At 37.0% G+C, this 22,830-nt stretch overlaps 3 protein-coding genes and 1 non-coding gene across 4 annotated transcripts; 1 reads left to right on the top strand and 3 right to left on the bottom strand.

Annotated features, from left to right (window-relative positions):
• Positions 1-5,332: 5,332 nt before the first annotated feature.
• Positions 5,333-6,564, bottom strand: LOC107606161 (protein PHOSPHATE-INDUCED 1). The gene has a single exon (XM_088492966.1). The coding sequence runs from the start codon at positions 6,464-6,466 to the stop codon at positions 5,546-5,548; it is 921 nt and encodes a 306-aa protein (XP_088349092.1). The 5' UTR covers positions 6,467-6,564; the 3' UTR covers positions 5,333-5,545.
• A 3,308-nt stretch (positions 6,565-9,872) lies between these two features.
• On the bottom strand, positions 9,873-10,681 carry LOC110264413 (uncharacterized). Its single transcript, XM_021106466.2, has 3 exons — positions 10,413-10,681; positions 10,243-10,306; positions 9,873-10,132 (listed from the first exon to the last, which is right to left on the bottom strand). Exons 1-3 carry the CDS (start codon positions 10,679-10,681, stop codon positions 9,992-9,994), a joined length of 474 nt encoding a protein of 157 aa, XP_020962125.1. The 3' UTR covers positions 9,873-9,991.
• Positions 10,682-12,232: 1,551 nt separating this feature from the next.
• On the bottom strand, positions 12,233-13,534 carry LOC107606159 (protein PHOSPHATE-INDUCED 1). The gene has a single exon (XM_016308155.3). The coding sequence runs from the start codon at positions 13,362-13,364 to the stop codon at positions 12,408-12,410; it is 957 nt and encodes a 318-aa protein (XP_016163641.1). The 5' UTR covers positions 13,365-13,534; the 3' UTR covers positions 12,233-12,407.
• A 2,911-nt stretch (positions 13,535-16,445) lies between these two features.
• Positions 16,446-16,529, top strand: TRNAM-CAU (transfer RNA methionine (anticodon CAU)). The gene is given in 2 exon segments: positions 16,446-16,483; positions 16,494-16,529. It is a non-coding gene; the product is annotated as a tRNA-Met (tRNA).
• The last annotated feature ends 6,301 nt before the right edge of the window (positions 16,530-22,830 follow it).

Here is a 22,830-nt window from a genome sequence, read left to right as displayed (position 1 = left end):
TCGATTCCCAAATAGCTGTTTACTTATTTGGATATCGGTTTTGTTATTTAGATATTCGTTTTGTTGGCCTCAGAGTGATCGATCCCTGGGTAGTCGTTTACTTATTTCGATATCCGTTTTGTTGACCTCGGGGTGATCGATCCCTGGGTAGCCGTTTACTTATTTGGAAATCCATTTTGTTATTTGGATATTCGTTTTATTATTTGGATATCCATTTTGTTATTTGGAGGGGGTGATTGATCCTCGGGTAGCCGTTTACTTATTTGGATATCCGTTTTGTTATTTGAATATCCGTTTTGTTGGGTTTGGGGTGATCGATCCCCAGGGGTAGCTGCATTTAGTTCGTGCCGTCGGATGGGACAATGCTTTTGAAAAAACAAATTTCATTTGAGGTTTGGGCCTCGTTAAAGCCTCCCGATGTGGGTAGGAAAGTGTGCTTGGTAAGAAAATATACGATTAAACAACTTAAACAATAAATGAAAGTGAACAAGGCAAAAAATAAAGGGTAAAGAGATAGTTTTAAACTACCTCGATCTTATTTTCTTTGGAAGGATGTTTCTACGTATAGTAGTGCCGTAAGTTAGTGGTATTCCAGGATCTTGGGAGCTCGGTCTCGTTTAGTCTTTCGAGCCTGTAGGCTTCTTTTCCGATTATTTTCTTGATTCGATAGGAACTCTCCCAGTTGGGCGTGAGCTTCCCTTCTCCGGCAGTGGGGAGACCGATGTCGTTTCGTCGTAAGACAAGATCTCATGGTTCAAAGTCTCGTCGTACCATGTTACGATTGTACCTTAAACTTATTCTCTGTTTTAGGACTAGCTCCCGTAGGTGTGCTATGCTCCTGACCTCGTCTGCGAGGTCCCGCTCTGCTTCTTCATCATTTTTTCCCACGGTTCTGCGTGGGCTGGGGTCTTGGCGTGCATCGAGGTCGGCGAGGAAGATGCCTGCTGCGTCTCGGGATCTCTTGCAGAGGGCCAAGCTTGTGCTGTCTCACTCTACCGCGACTTTCTGTTCTCTGTGTATTGCTCTGATGGTGCCGTTATCGACCTGAAATTTCATGATTAGGAACTTGGTGAAGATGACGGTGGATAGGTCATTGATCATCTTTCCCCCAATGATGATGTTGTAGGCGGTGGAGTCCTTGAGGACCATGAACTCGGAGAGAATGGTCTTCCTCTAGCATCCGATTCCGATGGTTAGTGGTAACACTATGGAACCGTCCGATTTGAGGAAGTTGTCTCTGAGTCCGGCCATCCAGTTGTGGTGGGTTTGTAGATTTTCTTTTCGAAGGCCCATCTTGTCAAAGGCTCCTCTGAAGAGGATATTGGAATTAGCTTCGGTGTCACCAGTATTCTTTTCACAAGTCCGGTTCCGACTTTTACTGAGATCACAAATGGGGCGTCTTCTGCCGAGGTGCCGTGTTGGCAGTCATCGGGAAAAAATGTGATCACTGCTGGAACCGAGGAGATTGGTGCTTGGTTTCTTGCAGCTAGGATTTTGAGATCCTTTTTTAGTGATGATTTTGACTTTTCCAGCGCGTCCTTTCTGGTGATGACGTTTAAGATTATGGTGGGGTTGGTTTCCGAACTTTCTTGGTGTGCCTATCGTATCGTATTCGAGTTGCGTCCTTCGTGTTCTAATGATCTTTCTCTTTTAGTTCTCCTAGGTTTTCGGATTATTTTGGCAAACTCAGGGAGTTTGTCATCTCGGATGGCATCTTTTAGGTCGAAGCAATCTTGGGTTTTATGTCCGTATCCTCGATGGTAATCGCAGTATAGGCTCTTGTTGCCGCTTGTCCGTTCCTTCAGTTGTCGCACCTACAGAAGGATGCCTTGCTCCGCTATTTGGTGGTAGATTACTGTGATGGAGTGGTAGAGGGGTATAGTTCGTGAATTTTCCTACCCTGGGTGGTCGGTTAGGGCAGCGGGTCTAGGGTGTTCTTTCGGGATATCTTTCGGTAGTAGGTTGCTACAAGGTACCGTGCTGCCGTTTGTTGGTGGCTAGGACTTGGCTTACCTCTTCGTCGTTTATGTATTTTCTCGCGGTGCTTTGGATTTCGTGCATGGTCCAGAATGACTTAATGGTGAGGTGTTTTCGGAAGTCTTCATTCATGAGTCCATTGGTCAGACAGAGACTGGCTATCTAGTATGTGAGTCCGTCGACCGTTAGGCACTCATCGTTGAACATGTCGAGGTATTTCCTCATGGATTCGTCTTGTCTTCGGGTAATTCCGAGTAGGCTGATCGAGTGCTTTGCTTTGGTGATCTTGGTGGTGAACTGGACCATAAACTTTCTAGAGACGTCATCGAAGTTGGCTATGAAACCGTTCGGGAGGCCGTTGAAGCATTTGATCGTAGGGCTGGCTAAAGTTACCAGAAAGGCCCTGCATCGAATCGCATCGGCGACTCCTTTCAGGTTCATCTTGGTCTCGAAGGCCGTTAGGTGTTCCTAGGGATCCTTGTGTTGTCATACTTCATGTCGGTGGATTTGTCAAAACCTTTAGGGAGTTTGGCCTTTAGGATTTTCACGGTGAATGGGGTAGCTCCCATTATCACGTGCTCGCTTCTTGTTCGCTTTGCCTCTCGACGGTGCCTTTGGTCATCCTCGTTGCATCGAGGCTTCGGATCTTTGGATTCGCTTCGGTCACGTCGTTTTCCGTGTTGTTCTTCCGGTGACTGTTCGTGTCTGGCCTCTCGATGGGACCGGATTCTGGAGGTTGCTTGGCTTACGTGTTCAAGATGGGATCGTTCCTTGGAAGTAACTCGACCCTCGAGGTTTTGCACTTTAAGGCATAGCTCTTGGATTATCTGGATTGTTTTCTCTCCCAACGGGCGCTTGGACTTCAGTGGATGGCCGATTGTCCTCTTTTGGTTGCTACCGGACCGGAGTCGGTTGGCGGTGCACGGTGCTTGTTATCCTCCCGTGGGTGGGAGGAATGCTATCCCGGAGTTCGGGTGTTGGACTTTACGGGTTTGAGTCGTGGTGATGGCTTGAGGATTGCTTCTCGAGATTCTCTGTCATGCTGCCACAATTTGGCAGTCCCCACAGACGGTGCCAATGTACTAGATGTCTCTGGTACGGGTTGTGAGATGGATCGGGGACTTGCGAGTCGAGGCGATCGCCGAATTATCTGACTGGAGCAATGAGGACTGGTACCTGCAAAGACATTCCGACGCTCAAGTCAGAATAGATCTGAGAGGTATAAGGTGTATAGAATGAATGACGTACCTGAGGGGTCCTCTGACTCCCCTTTATATAGCTAGTGGTGGCTATCTCATCTTATCTTATCTGTCTAAGATAATTGAGGTATTTGAATTCGAATGTTAGTTAGAGATTGTAGGGTCGGTTTGGGCCGTCATCATCTTATCTTATTTGACTAAGATAAGGGAGATATTTGAATTCGAATGTTGGGTCAGGATATTGGAAGTTATTGATTCGTCTTTTGACCGTGAGAACGGCCCAATCTTAGAATTGTTGGGTTTGGTGACCGTTTCGAAGAAGGACTCAGAAATCGGGTCTGAAACAATATATATATGAAAAATATTAGTGGCTATCAGAATTTATTATTTTTAGTCATCATTTAATCATTAACTCAATTTCTTTAATTTAATTCTTTTAATCTAGTAATTTAACAATATACTTTATCCTATACTTTTAAACATTATACATGGTTTGTTTCTAACTTTTTAATAATAATTAATTAGTAATATAATAGATGAAACAAAATTAAAGATAAAAAAAGAAATATAACTGAATATTTGTAGGAAAAAAAAATTAATTCCTGAATTTTTCCTTTTCGGTACAGGTGTAAAATAGGTGGTTAGAATAGGTGTGATGTGATTTGGCGAGCATAATAGTTGATCCATTGTGCACAAGTTTGTGAATTTGTGATGAATTTCCATGTTATATGGAAAACCTCCTGCTGTGTCAATTTCAGAAGATTAAAAGCTGTAAATTGACTTGCATAAATTATTATTACAAGACTAGTAATAATTATGAAGAGAGAGACGTTCCGAAAATGCATGCATATGTATATTCATCTAGAATTGTGCTTGCATGTCCAGTTGTCCTACCGAAAGGGAACGACCGAACGAATATGACATGATTGCTTGCTTAATTGGGTGCATTATATTCAGTTTTTTGACCTGAAACTCTTTAGTGCGGTAGTTAAATTCAGAATTTTGAATTTTTGCGTAGGTAGTGGAGGAACAATGCAAGTGCGAGGGGGCTATTTGGCAAAGCCTGGGACACCTAAATTAAACTAATGACTCCCAAAATAAAGTTGAAGAATCGGTGGTGGTCGGTGACTCAAAGCTTTGTTGGTGGTGTTGCCGTCCATGTTTAGTCTTATCTTGTCACAGTTTATCTATATACAATATTCTATAATGTCTTGGATGGCATGGATGATTGACCTTTTCAATTGGTTGCATTGAAACCAAAAACCCCCTAAAAGAGAGCCTTTTTTGCATGGTTTATCTCTTGCATTATATTTTAACCATTAATAATTAGACTATTAGAAATCAAATATTAATAATATTTTTAAGTATTAATATATTTATATAGCCGCTATAACTATAGATATCATATAGTATGCATTTTTACATGATTGTTTTATAAATTATTGTACAAAAGTTCTAACACTTAAATTTAATACGGTTATTTAAGTCTTTTTTAAATGACAATATATATCAATTTTACTAAGACTTCAAGATTTTTTAACTAATAGTCAATAAAATAGTGAATAAAAAAATTTAAAATAAAAAAGTCTTAAAAAAATATTTTATTAATTATTAACTGAAAAGAAAAAGAATAATTCCAATCTTATTCCTATATATCTTAGGCTTCTAAATTAAAATTGAGAATTGGATGACGTTCTGATTGATTAAGTAACAGATTATTGAAACAGAACTTTGCATCATAGCGTTCATTAGATTGACTCATTGTCACTACTCCAAGAGATTCCATGAAGGTAATCAATAAAGATAAACAATAAATTAAACGTACTAAATTTGCGAAGAAGCATGTCGCTGTGTCCACAAACATATATATGTGAATAAAAAATGTTACGCGTAAAATTAAATTAGCTATTAAAGTCGACTCCTAATATATTTGTGTATAAATATATATATTATTTAATTTATTTTTAATATATATTAAAATTTTAACATATACTTTATATTAATAATTAATTTTAATAGTTAATTTTAATATACATTTCATAATATATGCATATGTGTTGCGCGCCAAGAAAACAAGCTAAAAAAATCTATAGCTATGGCTCCGAGACATCGGCACGAACAATTTCAAAATTTTAATTCATAGACACATGTTATTATTTTTCTTTATTAGTACAATCAATCTCATTTTATTCCTTTCTTTCATCAAAATACAGCAAATGAATAAACAAATATCTATAGCAATATACTCTATATGTACCCTAAAGACCTAAATAACTCAGTATAGATTGTAATGAATATCGTAGAATACATATAGCATGGTTGATATAAAACTCGTTGCAGCAAGACGAGGCAGGTTTCATGTCTGATACTCATACGAGAGTAGAACAAGCTGACGTGGCAGGGTCAAAGAGTGCAGGCAACAAGTATTTCCTTCCGTTGACTCCATTAGCATTATAGCTAGCACCACTTGTGGGGTCCACCAAGAGGGCCCCAGCGTAGCCTGGATAAGCCCCCTTTCCATAAACCCCGGAACAGGCCGAAGCAGCTTCAAGAGGAGCCTCTTTGGGCCCTTGGAAGAATCCATTTCCGAATGGGTTGGTTGCGGTCCCAGCCAGAAGGCTAGCCAAGTTGATAACCATCCCGTCCAGGCCCACGTCGTTGTTGGGAGCAACCAATGGCGGGCTTTGAGGCCCGTACATGGGTTGGTGGAATGGCCAGGCGCATTGCCCGGGGCATTGCTTCACGGAGTTTCCAACCCATATGTAAGCTGATTTGTGAACGCCCACGGTTGAACCGTGTGTCCCGCATCTACTGGAACAGAATCCTTCCACTGCCACATCAGCGGAGGTCAAAACGACGTTGACTACGGCGCCGTTGTGTGCACCCTTGGATGCAAGCTGGACGATTTGTTTCTCGGTTAGTGATTTTCCAAGGGAGTACTTGTCGTCGAGGATTTGGGTTCCCAGTGTGAAGGTTGGGTTGTTGGAGTTGATAAGTCGGTAGTATTTGTCAGTGGATTTCCACCAGGTGGCGACGGAGGGTTTGGCGGCGGTGGCGGCAGAGAAGGAGGTGATAAAGTCGGAGACGATGGTCCGCTGGAAAGGTTTGAATTGGCCGTACCAGATAAGGTTTATGGAGATTTTTCCGGTGAGAAGAGGGCCTTTGTGGTACTGGAATTGAAGCTGTTGTTGGTCTGAGTCAGCAAGTTTTCTAGCGGCTGAACACAAATGTAAAAGAGAAAGCATAAGGAAGATGTTGAAGACAATATTTGAAGACAAAATAGAAGCCATTTTGATTTTGTATGTTATGTATGTAAGTGTATGAATTATAAAATGAATGATGATGATATGGACTATTAAGGGAAAGAGAAGGTATATATAGAGAGAGGGTGAGGGTATGATGGTAAAAGGGAGGGGGAAGGGATTATGTGTGATAATGAAGTCAAATTAAGAGGGTTTGAAAGTGAGAGAGGAGTGTGAGGTTGACTACTTGCCAGCTTGATGACGCGTTGCTTATTTTATTTTAATTTGGTTGGGTGGGGGAGCTTTCATGGTTTTGACCGCGTTATTTAATTTATTGTTAGCTAGCATGATTGTTTCTCAAATGAAACCTATCAAAGCCTTCATGTTAGTGAAGGTCGTGCCTTATTTTCTCACCCAACATGTGCTGGATCTGCTTCATGCATCCTTTAGTACTAGTCCAATTTCTTTTCAGAATACGCGCGCCGATTCAACTCTTAATATCTGCTTAATACTCCTATATATTTTGACCTTTTAAATAAAAATAAGTAGATCCTACTATTCAATTGGGTCACTCATTTGCTAAATGCTATTTAACAATTGCGGTATTGCATTTCAATTCCTTTATTTCAAAAACCAATAGAAACTGCAAAGGGAAAAAAAAATAATGAATGAATAAAAAAAAATATTTATATATCACCTACCAATTCATTGTAATGACTTTGAAATTGAACTTAAATAAATGCATGAACGAAGGATTTATTGAGTTTATAAGACGTATGAATCCCATTTGTGGATAAAAAATTTGTAAATAATCTTCTAATTCTATCTTTTTAAGAGACTATTTTTATAATTATAGGTTTATTCAAATTTAAAAGTTGTGTTCCAAAAGTTAATTTTTCAAGCTTTTCTAATTCTAAAATGTCTGGGTGTTATCTCTCTCCCCACTCCCTTCCTTTTTACTTTTTTCTTTTTTTCTTCTTCAAATTTGGATAGCTGTGTTTTAAATTGTTGGCTTATACTACAAAACGATGACGGCAAGTCAAATCAGGGGCAAGCCTCATCCAAGAGCCAACCATGTGCCCATCTTGCGGGAGGAAAAATTATTAGACAATTTTTTGTTACTATTATTTTTTATCAAAAGTTAAGAAATGATATAATTTTTTCTCCATTTTATGAAAGATCTGTATATTTTTTTAATTAATAAAGGGTTCTTGTTTCTACAGTTATGATTAATCTTTGTAGTATTAACAATTTAATATTATAGTATACACTTAGATACAATAACAAGGCCACTGCAAAGAACTTGAATTGGTAAAAAAAAAAATATTAAAAGGTGAATAAATTTTGTGATTTATAGCTATTAATTAACTATCATTAATATTTTTAATGACATAAAATTATATCTAATAATATAAAATTATTTAATTTTTTTGTTAATTAAATAATGACCAAATTATAATAATAGTATTGCTCCTTAGACTTTTTCAAAAGAAATATCTGTTAGTGGAAAATGTACGTCTTCTAACTTGAAGGTTACTCAGTCAATAAACAAACACTATTAAAAAAGAGGAACAAATTAGTATGGTGCAGCCAACAAATTAGAGGCAGGGACCTACTTGAGTAAGGAAAACATATTTTAGAACATTCTATGCATTGTTAGGGAAGATGTTTCTGCTGCAAGGCTGGCTGTGGGACTACTCCGCCATACATCTTTGAGCTTTTCATAGCCTTTGAATTGGTTTCGTTTCCGGCTGCTATACAGTACACATTTTTTTATTTGTTCTCAATTGCTCATAGATAAAGTATGTTTCCTCCTTAAAAAATTTAAAAAATTTTAAAAACATTTAATATTTAATTTTGTTCAATTTAAATCTATATGTAATGGTAATTTCTATTCATAAGTTTTAATTATACTCTTATTGTCTAAAAATAGAGATTAATTTTTGTGTTATATTAGTATACTATAATTATTAATAAACAAAATTTTAAGGAGCTGGGAGTTTCAAAATATAGCAAGTAGCTATAGCAGTAGCATAGGTGTTATTTTAATATAGGTGTTATTTTAATGAGAAATATTAAGGATCAATATTTTTTTTTATTAGTATTAGTTCGTATTTTGAATCAATATTTTATTTTTGTACTAATAGAATTTACAGTTTAAAATTTAGTCTTTAATATTTAATTTAATTAAATATTGATTAAAAATAATAAATTTTGTTTGATCATATAATATTATTCTTATTTAATAGATGTTGCCATTTTCTGCATTTTATTAGCCTACTATGTATAATCATTTGTGAATACAAATTGTTCGAGTGAACAAGGTTGCCTAATTATATATCACAATAAAAAAAAAGTCCAGTTTTGAGTCTCCTTCGTATAAGATACTTGTACGAATAACTATTGATACAATTTAGGGTAAGATGTTAACTAAATGTTAAAGTATGGATTAGCATTATTATAAATAAAGAGGTTATTAGATTATTATCAAGGCATTGCTTTATTTGAATGACATTTTAGTGCATGGTTCTAATTATAGGGCTTTCAAATATAATTCCCCCTAAATAGTAATATTTTGTAATAGGACAGTCCATGAGAGAGCAAAATTAACCAAAGTTGTTACAACATAATCATGATATGTTTGAATCTCATTCCTGCTGCTTATATTTTGTTATTAAGAATATTTTTTAGGCATATACTTTAATGGACATCAAAATATCTAGATCTTTCTCCCCGTTTTTGTTTTATAATTATAAACTATATTTAATAAATTTCAACCATTAATAAAGAATATATTTACATATGGAAAAATCTAGGAGGCCAGCAATTTTATTGAATTTTGGCCAGTATGTAACCAGCAGAGAAAGGTGAGCCATTGGATGAAATCTCATACTAATCTCACATCATTAAATTATCATTGATGGTTATTTGATGGCTACTAATCACAAAAGTTGCTGACCCTAACATTGCTCTTTACATATATACTAGCGTGATAACCCGTACAATGCACGTGATTCACGAAATTTAAACTCTTTTAAAAGAAAAATACTAAGAATATAACTAAAATGTATTCTACAAAAATAGACATGTTGTATTAATTTTGAATAATTACAAAATTATCATTATACTAAAATAAAAAAATAAAATACAACAATTATTCAATATGTCAATAAATGGCATAACATATTTTCTAAGATAATAAAAGATAATAAGATATCCAAACAATTGTTAGACACTAAAAAAACAGAAAAAAAAAAAAAAGTCCAACAGAGATGTAGTTTACTATTATGTATTATCTTAGAAACACATAATGTCAAGATACCTACTGATAACAAAACAAAATATATACAACATATATAAATTTGTTCATCAAACAAAAGATAAAATATGTCCAAGACAAATTAACATATAATTCAAAATATCCATCAAATAGAGTTATACATAGGAAGTCTAATGTCGCTGGATCGATAACTCTATCTGCCGTCTAACTATCGAGCCGAGTTTCAAAGTAATGATATCACCCTCCTTTAAGTTGTATATTCTACAACATTCCCTCCACCCAACTCCAAATTTTCATTCTCCACCTCTTTCTCCACTTTTCAGTAACTGGAAGAAGAAGACATTATTCTCTACATTGGAATCTGGACCAGTGATTGTCCAAATTGAGCCATCTTCACACAGTTTAAGATACGCAGCGAATTTTGAAGCCAAATACTGCAAAGAATAATTCATAGTTAACACAAACATAAAAGATTTAGGAAGAACATCCAATCAGCTTGCAAGAAAAAAAAAAGATAAAAAAAACTCTTTTGAAATCAAGTTACCAATCTAGGTTGTGCAACATCCGAAGCTGTGATTTTCTTTTCATAAGAAACCTCTGGAGAGTATCTAATTCAGGATAATACGAATATGTTAGTCGCCACACTGAAAAATAGCAAGCTATCCCATGATATTAAAATCAGAAACACAAAGAAAAAGTTACATCTAGCATTACCTAGGATCAACCAACTCGTTTGCCGCATGACTTTGTTCATTAACCTCCAATGATAAACTACTTCCACTAGACAAATCTATTGGATCATTGAGATTATCCCCTACCAGTGCCCCACCTTGATCATTGTCTTCATCAGCATCTGATGAAAACTGATCATCCGATGGTCCAGACCCGAAGAGAACAATCACATCAACTGATGAGTCCTCATCCATCTTGGTGTACTTTATGTGGAACACTCTTGATACATTATCAAGTGTCTCTGGGTCCATTAGCTCAGGAACATAGAAGTCAGGATCAAGGTGAACTCGGATGGGTTGGTTATCCTTATCCCACAATGAAATAAAAAAAATGCCAAAATCGACATACCTAAATTGAACAGATGCCTCTATCGATAAAATAGAAAGTTCTAATCTGTTCAAATGAGGAGTCAGTTATGAGCAACTGATCATTCTTTCTTACCACCTCCAGCACTAAACAATTATTTAACTCGTCAATGACATAGAACATTGGCCCCAATCATTCCCCATGAGTTGAAACAAAATTTGGGGGAAGAGCTCTATCACCCTATATTCAAATTTGTTCCCAAAGTTAATTCATGTGTAACAAAACATACTAAAAAAGCTTCACATAATTTTAACTAATTATTTAGCAAAGAGGGATATTTTAAATCTACCATTATTACTAACTGAGCAACACAAGAGAACAATAATCACGTAACTGAACTAACATTATAATGAGAAGAAAGCTTTAGCATAAATAAATGAGAAGATTGTAGTTCAGTAAATAGCTCAATGAATTTAAACAAAATATCCATAAAAAAGGGACAAAAGGGTAAAACAACCACTCCCAGACATGCAGAAAATAGTAGAAAATAACAAATTCAAGAACATATAGTCAAATCAGGAATCTAATTATATGAGATTGATACCACTGCCCAAAACTGCACATTGACCATTATGTTTCGTTACCTGCTTATTGAAAACGCGAAATTAAAAACAGTTCTTTTCCGCTGGCCAGTATACTTGAGTTGCTAAAAACCTCCTATTAGAACATAATGGTACAATTAGAATTTAAGAATGAAACTTTTAATCAAGAAAACAACTAACTAAGTATACAAAAAAAAAAAAAAAAACAGTAACACACTAAAAACACATTAATGAAAAATAACCAAGAGACAAAGTTGGAAAAGTATTACACAACATATTTTACACATTACAACAATTTCTGAAATCTGACCTACATATAGATGAGCAGCCAATAAAATTAAATTACAACATGAAAAATATCTTAGTAAGAATTAAAAAAAAAAAAAAACTATACATGCCATAACATCAATATCAAATTTCTTTTTTAATCACAAAAATGACCCTAACATTGCTCTTTACATATATATTCAATGGTACGTTATTATAACCCGCTTGTTTATGTAACTAGAATCAATTGCTCCTAATTAAGGATCAAATACTACTACTACTATCCTAATTAAACATTATCATCATGTTTAGATATATAGTGGGGTGGTTGAAGAGCATTAGCACCTAGCAAAACAGCACAGCACGTGAAGAGCTCAGTCTACATTGGGACACTCATCACCAGTTGTTTTTCATTTTCTTCTTCTCAAGTTCCACAATGGATATTTGTACACATAACATGGTTCTGGATGGATCCAACGTGTAATATTTTCCAATTATAGTATCCACGTGGGCCATACGCAATAACCAAGTTCAGGAATTCCTCAAGTGTTTTTATTTTTTAATGAAAGAAAGAACGCAAGGACATTTCTGTTTTAACAGGAATAATATAAACCCATGAAACCATCGTTTGAAAGCAAACCGAAGTAAATTTGCTTCTATATCATTAATAATAATTAAGCAAAAGAAATAATGGAACAAATCAATGAATTTTCAATTTTATCCTACATGAAAGTGCTTTATTTTTACGATATACTAATCCAAATAGTACTAATCCGTGTTACTAATATAGCAGTTGGCATCCTCACACGAGCGTTGAGCAAGAAGACGTAGAAGGATCATAGAGAGCAGGAAGCAAGTACTTCCTTCCATTACCACCATTTGCATTGTAGCTAGCACCGGTTGCGGAATCCACCAACAAGTTCCCAGCATAGCCAGGGTATGCACCTTTTCCATAAACCCCAGGGCAAGCTGAAGAAGCTTCTAGAGGCGCCTCAGCTGGGCCCTGGTAGTAACCGTTCCCGAAGGGGTTAGTGGCGGTTCCTGCCAAAAGGCTAGCAAGGTTGATGACCATACCGTCTAGGCCCACGTCGTTGTTTGGAGCAACAAGTGGCGGGCTTTGAGGCCCGTAGATGGGCTGATGGAAGGGCCACGCGCACTGGCCCGGGCATTGTGTCTCGGAGTTACCAACCCAGATGTAAGCGAACTTGTTATTCTTTCCCTTCAAAGGAGAAGGAGAAGAAGAAGAACCGTGGGTCCCGCAGCGGGACATACAGAAGCCTTCCACTGCCACGTCAGCGGAGGTTAGAACGACGTTGATGGCGTCTTTCTGGTCCCCCTTTGATGCCAACTCAACGAGATTCTTGCTCGTTAAGGATTTCCCCAGAGAGTAACTCTCATCGAGAATCTGTTTTCCCAGTGAAAGTGAAAGAGAGGAAGTTCCCTTCTTCTTGGAGGTGAGGTGGTAGTATTTCTCGGTGGTTTTCCACCACGTGGCAACGGATGGTTGGTTGGTTTGAGGCGGTGATGTGAGGGAGGTTATGAAGTCGGAGACTATGGCCTTTTGGGAGGGTTTGAACTGACCGTACCATATGAGGTTAACGGAGATTTTCCCGTACAGTAACGGACCGTTATGGTAGCGGAGTAGCTGGGATTGGTCTTGAACCAGCTCCTTCATGTTTCTAGCAGCTAAAGAAAGTTGGAAGAGTGAAATGAGAAGAAAGATTTTGATAAAGCATTGAGAAGAAAATAAAGTGGCCATGTTTTTGTTGAAAATGGATTCTGACCAAAGCAGAGATTGCTAGCGGTCTTTTCTTTTTTTTAAGTGGAAGCTGAGATAGCGAATGAGATTTTGTTTTGTGGATTGGATGTGGGGATTGGGAAGAGTATTTATAGGTCCCAGGCAAGGCAAGGGTTTAATTTAGGACTTAGGAGTTTTTAATTTATCGTGTTTGAATTGAATAAAATGTGGTTTTCACTGTGTGGAACTTGCGAAGAAAGATAGTGATTATTGTACTTGATTAAAGGAGAGGTGACTTTTGTGTGTGGGAAGTGGTTAGCCCTTCTGGCATTTACGAGCCACGGCTTGTCCAGTAAGTAAGGTAGAGGGACCCCCCTCCCCTCCGAAAACTACTCTAATCCCACCTCTCCATGAGCAAGTGAAGTTCACGCGCTGAACTAAAATGTGTCTTCTTATGGAGCGTGAGAGGCAAGGCAGTGTGGGTAATGGGGATGCATTTAAAAAAGGGGTTCTGAGTAAAAGAAAGAAAGTGCAATCCTTTGTTGAAATAAGTGATGAGGTCTTTATTGTTTTTGTGGGGATGGCTACGTGACAAGAGCGTTACAGCTTAGGAACAGTTTGATTATTTTGAAGAATGGTGGATTGTCAAAATTGGCCATTGGGTGTAGGCTTCTCAGGTAAGGGACTAGAAGGGTATAATGGGAAGAATAGGAAGCGGGAATTATGGGGCAAAGCAAAGAGAGACGTTAGGATATATGCCAGCCTGGATGGTGTGTATTTTTATTGGGGAACGGGTATTGATCCAACTGGCACTTAACCATAGCCCCAAACGAAAGGAGTATCCAAGGAAGCACGTGACTGAATGCGCCACCCCTCATTCGATAACTATCCACGCGCCACTCACGTGACCTCACACGGTGGATGCCTCCTTCCACCTCTGCCTGTATACCTGTACCTATCTATTATACACAGCCTCAAAGGACAAAGGCTCACACGTTGCTCGACATTATTATGGTGCTAAGCATTAATGTTACACAAAATTCTGTAGGAAACAAAAATGTTACACAAATTAAATGTTAAATCTAAACCGCTAAAGTTTGTAACTCAAGTGTTGTTAAGTTTAGCAACTCTTGTCAATCAATAAAATCATAAATTAGAAGTAAAATCATAAATTAGAAGTTGTATTAATTTAATAGTAATACTATATGACTAGTAAATATTATCATTTTAGAATAATATTAATTATTTGTATTTACATTTACAAAAAATTAATAAAATTTGCATACATGATATAGTACGTATCCATATTTTGATATTAATAAAATTTATTTATTAAAGATAATTTAATATTTATACTAATCAAAATTATTAAAACTGTTGGCCTTAAGATTTTTTTATTAATTTAATATTCAGTTCAATTTTAATTTTTTTTTATCTTGACATTAAAAGAGAGGTTAAACCTATAAACTTATGTTATAGTTTCCTGCGGCAGCATGATGGCAATTAATGACTAGTACACTGTCGCTAATATATGATCAACTTACTTAATGTTCAGTTATGGCTTGAGGACTACATTGATTTTTGATAATTTAATGTATTTAAGGGTTATTACTTAATTACTTATTATTAGTAGGCCAGATGCGTTCCACTTGCACCTTGCACTTTCTCTGCACCTCTGAAACTGAAAAAATGACACAACATAATTGCCTTTACGTAGTTATTAACTGGGCACATATATTATTTTATGGTGTTGCTAACCTAAAATCACGAGAACAAATATAGATAATAAACAATAAGCCAGATTCACGAGGGAATAGCACTAAGCTAATTTTTTTAGTGTGAGTTTCATGTATATTTACGAAAGAAACACTTGCTGGGTGTCCGCTTACAATGGCCTAAATTCCCGATAGTCGCAAAGACAAGCCCAGCGAATGTGATGGTGCATGCACCTCTGGATATTGAATCAAATTTTCAGACAAATACTTATTTTATCATTGACGTAGTACTTGGTATAGTTTTTAAAAATGTATCTGAAAAAATTATCCTATAATTTAATAATTTATACGCTATGAATCTATGATATAAATTTCAATTTACATAATACTTATTTTAAGGTATGTGAGTGAGATTTTGAATTGAAATAATTTTTGGGCACACCAGTTTCTCCTATATCTTGAACAAGGTCAAAGAATCTAACGACATTATTAGCTAATACTAATAAATAATTAGGCCAACACGCACATTACGTCTTAGCGTTGAATATATTTCATTGGATTCGGTCTGTCCGTGATGCAGAGGACTGGATGGTAGCTGTGCGAGCTAGATATTAATCAATGGAGTCATCAATTGACATTGTGAATTGCCCATAATCTCCTCTTGAATGTTTGGTGGGATTAACAATACATAGCTTTTTTATATATATTTGGGGTTGGTATCGTATATAAATGGGGGAGCTGCTACCTTGGCCAACAGCTTGGTGTCCGCTCATGTTTTTCAAGCAAACTCAATCATAGAGGATAGAGGATAGAGGATAGAGCCTTTATTTTATGCCTCCTTTTTTTAATTTTCCTTTGGTCCTATCCGATAACACACCAAGAAAGGCATTTATTTGGATTTGCATAGGAAAGTTCCGGAAGTAGTACGCTAGGTGTTAATGTAACACTAAATGTAAATAGTTTCGTCAAAAATTATAAATTATAGCAGGGACGAGGTGCGCTAGAATCATGCACACAACACACACCAATTTAGTTGAAAGGTTGTCGTCGGGGGACATGTAAAAAGAGGCCATAGAATTATTCTATTTTCTTTTTTTTTTTTTCTGGTCAAAGGTCATATAATTAAATGGGACTAAGAATAGTTTTATAACACAAGTTAGTATCTAGCTTGGGCTTGAGCTGACCACGCATGTATTGCTGAAATCTAATACTAATCAAGCAATCCCTTTGTCTTCCAGTTTTCATGGAAAAACATACAAGGGGGAACTAGGGAATTGAAATTAGCTCACATTCTGTGTTAAGTGTTAACTCTAACGAGAAAAGATGAAACCACGATTAAGTGATTAACTAAAGATTTTAATAATTAAGGTGCTATAATAACTATAACGGGGTGGTGGCGCAGTTGGCTAGCGCGTAGGTCTCATAGCTTAGAGTAATCCTGAGGTCGAGAGTTCGAGCCTCTCTCACCCCATTTTGCTTCCTTTTTATTTGGTTTTTCCCTTTGTTCTTGGTTTTTGGTCATTTTTTTTTCCATGAGGTTTGTGAAGGAAATGCTACTACGGGCCCAATATAAATGGAATAATTAGTCCGTCGATAGCATATTAATCTTCTTAAGATCGTGTCGTGTCTTTTCGTGAAGTGGACTAATCGGCCTATCAATATTATTCAGTCCGAATGCAAGAAAACTTTTTTTTTTAGCCAACACAAATACTACGAAAAGGTATAATGAAAAATAGGGGGGAAAATGACACTCTCGCAACTTTTTAGAATACCTTAAAACTATAAATATAAATTCTGTGGTGTCTCTTTTAAAATAATTCATTTTTATATCTAAAAAAAAGTTGGAAAAAGAGTGATCCAAATAACATATCTTAAGAAAAAGTTGTTATTGTTCTCCAAAATAAAATGGTTCACCGAAGATGAGGTACTAATAAATTGTTCACCATCTCTTTTGTAGTTTTTTCTGATAACAATTAACATATCTATAGATTTAGATTACTATAGATTGGTGTAATTTAAATTTTAATATTTAATTTAGTTGAATAATATAATATTAGTTTTCTTTAAATAATTTATAAAAAGGAATTTTTTTTGTAAAGAGTATAATTGAGTGAAGAATAAAGATTTTCACCAAATTTATAAAAACATGTGTATTGCACGTAATATTTTGTTTGTTAAACTTTTTCTATTTTTGAAAAAAAATAATCTTTACTCTTAATTGAAAGTACAACGCACTATAGTATTTGTTTATATCCTATCCCAACAAATAAAGCCAGGCCTAATAATGAAGAAAGGTCCACCAAAAGAAGGAATATCGAGAAACCCCCAACAAACGGATTCAATTAGAAATCCACCACCCTGAGAATGAGGAACCTCCACAAACAACAGAGATACTAGGTATAGTCCATGGCCAATGAGAGCGACTAGAGTAGCTCAAGCAAGAAGCTAAGCGACAGCGGGAAGTAGAACGAGAACTGCGGAGAGAGGTAAGGCGACGAAGGGAGTTGGAAGAAAAGCTCTTAAAACTAAAAGCCGACCTTCGAAGTTGGAATAATCGAGCTGATAGAAAGGAAAGCCCCTAAGAGGAGAAGATCCATTCGTGGAAGAGATCATGCGGGTCAAAGTTCCTAGGAACTTCAAATCTCCCGACATGGATCTCTATGACAGAACCGACCCAAGACACCATCTTAGCAACTTCAAAAGTCGAATGTACCTAGCTGACGCCTCTGATGCCACACGCTGCAAGGCCTTCCCAACAACCTTGACCAAAGCAGCAATAAAATGGTTCGACAACTTATCCCCCAGATCGGTAACCTATTTCGATTATCTAGCAAGGAAGTTTCTTACCAACTCTATCTAGAAGGATAAGGTAAAGCATGCCCAGAGCATGTTAGGAGTTAAACAGGAAACGGGAGAAATCCTTCGATAAACTCAGGTTGGAGGAAAAGGATCTGAAGGCATACCTAGATAATCTCTTCAGACTATGGGATATGGCGATCTGACCTCTTGGATACATCTCCCTATACACTACCTTTGGAAAGGGTGCAAAGTCGAAGACATGAGTGTTGATTACATTGTGGTCGACGTAACAGCTGCATACAATGCCTTAATAGGTCGGACCACTTTGAACTGACTTGTAGCTGTTGTCTCCACACCCTATCTGTGCATGAAATTTTCCACACCGAAAGAAATTGTCACCATTAAAGGAGATCAGAAACTAGTATGTAAGTGCTATAATGAAAGCCTTAATAAGGCAGTCCTAGGGGAAAGGAGGTCAACACTATTGAACTAGGTGGTCTCCGAACCCAGGAAGAACTAGTCCCCAACCTGGAGACAAAGTAGAGGAAGTACAAATCGAAGATCACCTTAAAAAAAACAAGCATAGGGGCTAACTTAGAAGAAGACCTGAAAGAACAGCTCATTGACTTACTAAAAAGGAATTCTGACCTCTTCGCTTGGAAAGCCTCCGACATGCCTGACATAGATCCCGACCTCATGTCCCATAAGCTTGCAGTATATCCGGGTTCCCGACCTATCCAACAAAAGTGTTGGAAACTTGGGCTAGAAAGGACACAGGTCGTGGAAGAACAAGTGCAAGCCTTGTTGGAAGCAGGGTTTATAAGGGAGGTAAAGTATCCATTGTGGCTAGCTAATGTTATTCTGGTGAAAAAACAAAATGGAAAACGGAAAATGTGCATTGATTACACTGACCTCAATAAAGCTTGTCCCAAGGATCCATATCTTCTCCCTAGCATCGATGCAATAGTCGACTCGTCCTCAGGCTATCGATATCTATCTTTCATGGACGCTTACTGATGCGTGAGCATCTTATACCCTTTTTCTAGTTATTTTTACAATGTTTTTAGTTAGATTTCAATTAATTTTACTTGATTTTTGTGCAAAATTTACCTTTGGATGCTACTTTGAGTTTTTCTTGTGTTTTTATGGTTTTAGGTGAAATTTGGAGCAGTTTGGAGAAGCCTGGAGCAAGAAACGCCAGCTCCTCCCTGGGCGCTGAACGCCCAACCTAGCGTTCAACGCCAGTAGGGGGCACGAAGTTAGAGGCGCGCTTCCTTTCTGGGCATTGTGAACGCCCAATCCTGGCGTTGAACGCCAGCTTGCTGTCTGTTTCACACAACAATTGGGCCTCCAAGTGGATTTTAGCACTTATTAGTCTTATCCTATTTTATCTTTGTAACTTTTAATTTAAAATAATATCTTTTAGGTTTATCATTTATTATTAGGTTAGTATTTACGGAGAAGATCACTTAGGTTTTAGGGATATTCTTCTCCTCGCACTTTTGAGAATCCTGTTTTCTTTGTAAGTTATGAGCTACTAAACCTCTTGGTTAATGTTAGGAGCTCTATTTATTTATATGGATTAATATTATTACTTTTTTATTTTAATATATGTTTGATTCAATTCTAAGGTGTGTCTCGTTCTTAATCTAATGAAATTGGGTGGAACGGAAGTATGACCCTTTTTCTACATAAATTCTGGTGATACTCTGACCCAAGTCGCCTGAACTACAGCTTGAGAACACACCTCCTAGATGGCTAATCCACAACCTATTGGGGACATAGGAACATCTGTTCAGTCGGGATCTGGGGTGATTAGGGCCTTTGTGATATAAACTAGTTTTCTGAACTTCACCCTCTAATTCGAATTGAATGACCACGAAAGTGGCGTTTGATGAGGATTAAAGGAGATTAAATTGCTAAGGAATTAGGGTTTAATCACTTACAGTTTGCCATAGAATGAATCATTCATTGTTAAAATAGTTAGTAAGAATTTTTAATCCGGAAAGATAAACATCTCTGAGACCTTAACTGTTTTCTTATTATTGATTTTACACCTACCTTTAATTGTTCTCTTTAATATCTTGTTTTATACGCTTTTAACAACAACCATCCTTGACTGTTTCTTGACTATGTGCAGCAAGATAACTATTGCTTGCTCAATCTGATAATCCTCGTGAGATCGACCTTCACTCACCTGAGGTATTACTTAGATGACCTGGTGCACCTGCCGGTAAAGTTGTGCGAGTTCTAATTTCGTGCATCAAGTTTTTGGCGCCGTTGCCAGGGATTATTCGTGATTGACAACTACCGGCTGTCTTGTTGATTAGATTACGTATTTTTATTAGTTTTGTTTAATTATCTTTCTTTTGATTTTCGAAATCTTTCTTATTTATTTTTCTTAATTTTCGATTGTTATCTTATTTATCTTTCCTTTAATTTCGACTTTTTTCTTTTGTTTTGGCTATCTTATTTTTATTTGATTTCAAATTTTAAGTTTGGTGTCCCTTTAGTGATTTTTTATTTTTGGTTTAATCAATTTTCTTTTTAATTTTTGATTCATATCTTGTTTATTTTTCTTGATTCTCGATCTTTATCTTATTTATCTTCTCCTTGATTTTTGAATTTTGTGTTAGTTATTTTATTTAAATTCAAATTTTAAGTTTGGTGTTTCTTTAGTTTTTCTTTCCTTCTTTATTTTCGAATTTCAAAAATTTTTAAAAAATGTTTTCTTTTTAATTTTCAAAAATTTTAGGTTAATTTTTGCATTCTTGTTTCGAATTTTTTTAGCTATAATTTCTTACTTTATGTTATTTTATTTCTTTTTGGATATCTCACTGAGAGTCCTCTATACTTTGACATAGAGACTCCTACTTTTTTCTTTCTTTATTTCTTGTTGTTTATTAGTAGGAATAGGGACAGGGAACCCCTTCTTGATTTTGATCCTGAACCTGAGAGGACTTTAAAGCGGTGTTTGCAACAAACCCAAGCCTACAAAGCTGGAGAGAATCTCACAGAATCTCTTGAGAAGGAAGCTGAAGAGACCACTATGGCAGCTAACAACCGAAATGCTGGAGAAGAAGGAAGGAAGGTGCTTGGCTCATACACTGCACCCACATCTGACTTCTTTGGGCGCAGTATATCCCCTGCCATTGGTGCCAATAATTTTGAGCTCAAGCCTCAACTGGTCACTCTAGTGCAACAGAACTGTCAATTTCATGGACTCTCCCAAGAGGACCCTAACAAGTTCATATCTGATTTCCTGCAGATCTGTGATATGGTCAAGACGAATAGAGTGAACCCTGAGGTTTATAAGCTCATGCTCTTTCCTTTTGCTGTAAGGGACAGAGTAAAGCTATGGCTGGATTCTCAACCCAAGAAGAGCCTAGACACATGGAATAAGGTGGTCACTGAATTTTTGACTAAGTTCTTTCCATCTCAGAAGCTAGGGGTGTGCATGGGCCGGGTGAAACCGGGTTTGATGTGACCCAGATCCGACCCGAAATATATACCGGGCCTATTTGTTAGACCCGAACCCGATCCTAGACCCGATGAAACCTATACACTTTCGGGCCACGATTATACCGGGTAAAAACCGGGTGAAAACCGGGCCGTTAACATTATATTACCTTGATACCTTCTTGTAAGTTAGCATGTAAAAATATCCAAATTTCCAAGACTCCAACCATTATTTGACATGGTAAAATTTACTTAGAAAAATATAATAAGAAGTAACTCTTCTCTAAAATTAAAGTATAACCATAATCAATACTAATATTGCCTAATAACACCAAATATTTAAATCAATACAAATAACATAAAATTATGCATTAGTCTAAAGTCTTATGCATTTTAAACATAAAACATTAACTTATAGTCTTATATATAATGACTAATAACACAAAATATTAAAGTTTACAATACTTAAATTTCACATAATAATAGCCATCATCCATCACTAATAACACAAAATATTAATTGTGTATGATGACCGGGCCACCGGGCCGATTTCGGGTGACCCAAGCTATGACCCGGACCCGACCCGAAATAATGACCGGGTCTACTTTTGAGACCCATACCCGGCCCTAGACCCGATGAAATCACATCAAATTAGCCCCTAAAGTGTTCGGGACCGGACCGGGTCTTCGGGCCGGGCCGGGCCATGCACACCCCTATCAGAAGCTGAGTAAGTTTAGAGTGAAAGTCCAGACCTTCAGACAGAAAGAGGGAGAGTCCCTCTATGAGGCTTGGAAGAGATACAAGAAGCTAATCAGGAGATGTCCTCCTAACATGATTTTAGAATGGACCAGGCTGGAAATTTTTTATGATGGCCTCTCTGAGATGGCCAAGATGTCACTAGATCACTCTGCAGGTGGATCACTACACATGAAGAAGATGCCTAAGGAAGAAAACGAGCTCATTGATATGGTTGCCAATAACCAGTACATGTACACTTCTTAGAGGAACCCTGTGAACACTGGGATTACTCAGTGGAGAGGAGTCATGGAAGTGGACACACTAGACGCCATTTGGCTCAAAACAAGCTTATGTCCCAGCAAATTAGTATGATTTTCCAACAACTAAGTGGGATGCAGGTTTCAGCTGTCAACACTTAAGATGCACCCTATGAAGGAGACGTTGGTGACATTGCTCAGACCACCATGGAGGAAGTGAATTACATAGGAAGTTCCTCCAGAAATCCCAACAATAATCCCTATGCAAATATATTTAATCAGGGATGGAGGAATCACCCTAACTTTGGGCGGAGAGAGTAACAGAGGACTCAACAAGGCTTCGACAACAATCAAGGTGGAACCAATCAAAATAGGTTCAACAACAGATAGTTTCAACCCTCTCAGCAACAGATGGAGACACCTCAACAAAGCCTCTCTGACTTAGCCACAGTATTTTCTAACCTCTCCAAGACCTCTCATAGTTTTATACAAGAGACTCGGTCTTCAATTTGGAACTTG

The sequence above is a fragment of the Arachis ipaensis genome, chromosome B7 (genome assembly GCF_059453495.1).
Source record: "Arachis ipaensis isolate K30076 ecotype BB chromosome B7, ASM5945349v1, whole genome shotgun sequence".
NCBI classification, from domain to species: domain Eukaryota; kingdom Viridiplantae; phylum Streptophyta; class Magnoliopsida; order Fabales; family Fabaceae; genus Arachis; species Arachis ipaensis.
Note: the sequence above shows the minus strand (reverse complement) of the source record. Positions and strands in the feature narration are given on the sequence as shown.

Bases quoted from the DNA above. Each gene is read 5' to 3' on its own strand.
- LOC107606161 (XM_088492966.1), bottom strand. From the start codon at position 6,466: ATGGCTTCTATTTTGTCTTCAAATATTGTCTTCAACATCTTCCTTATG.
- LOC110264413 (XM_021106466.2), bottom strand. From the start codon at position 10,681: ATGGACCCAGAGACACTTGATAATGTATCAAGAGTGTTCCACATAAAG. The intron at 10,307-10,412 runs GTAATGCTAGAT...ATCCTGAATTAG, and splicing joins AACGAGTTGGTTGATCCTAG to ATACTCTCCAGAGGTTTCTT. The intron at 10,133-10,242 runs GTAACTTGATTT...TATTCTTTGCAG, and splicing joins ATGTTGCACAACCTAGATTG to TATTTGGCTTCAAAATTCGC.
- LOC107606159 (XM_016308155.3), bottom strand. From the start codon at position 13,364: ATGGCCACTTTATTTTCTTCTCAATGCTTTATCAAAATCTTTCTTCTC.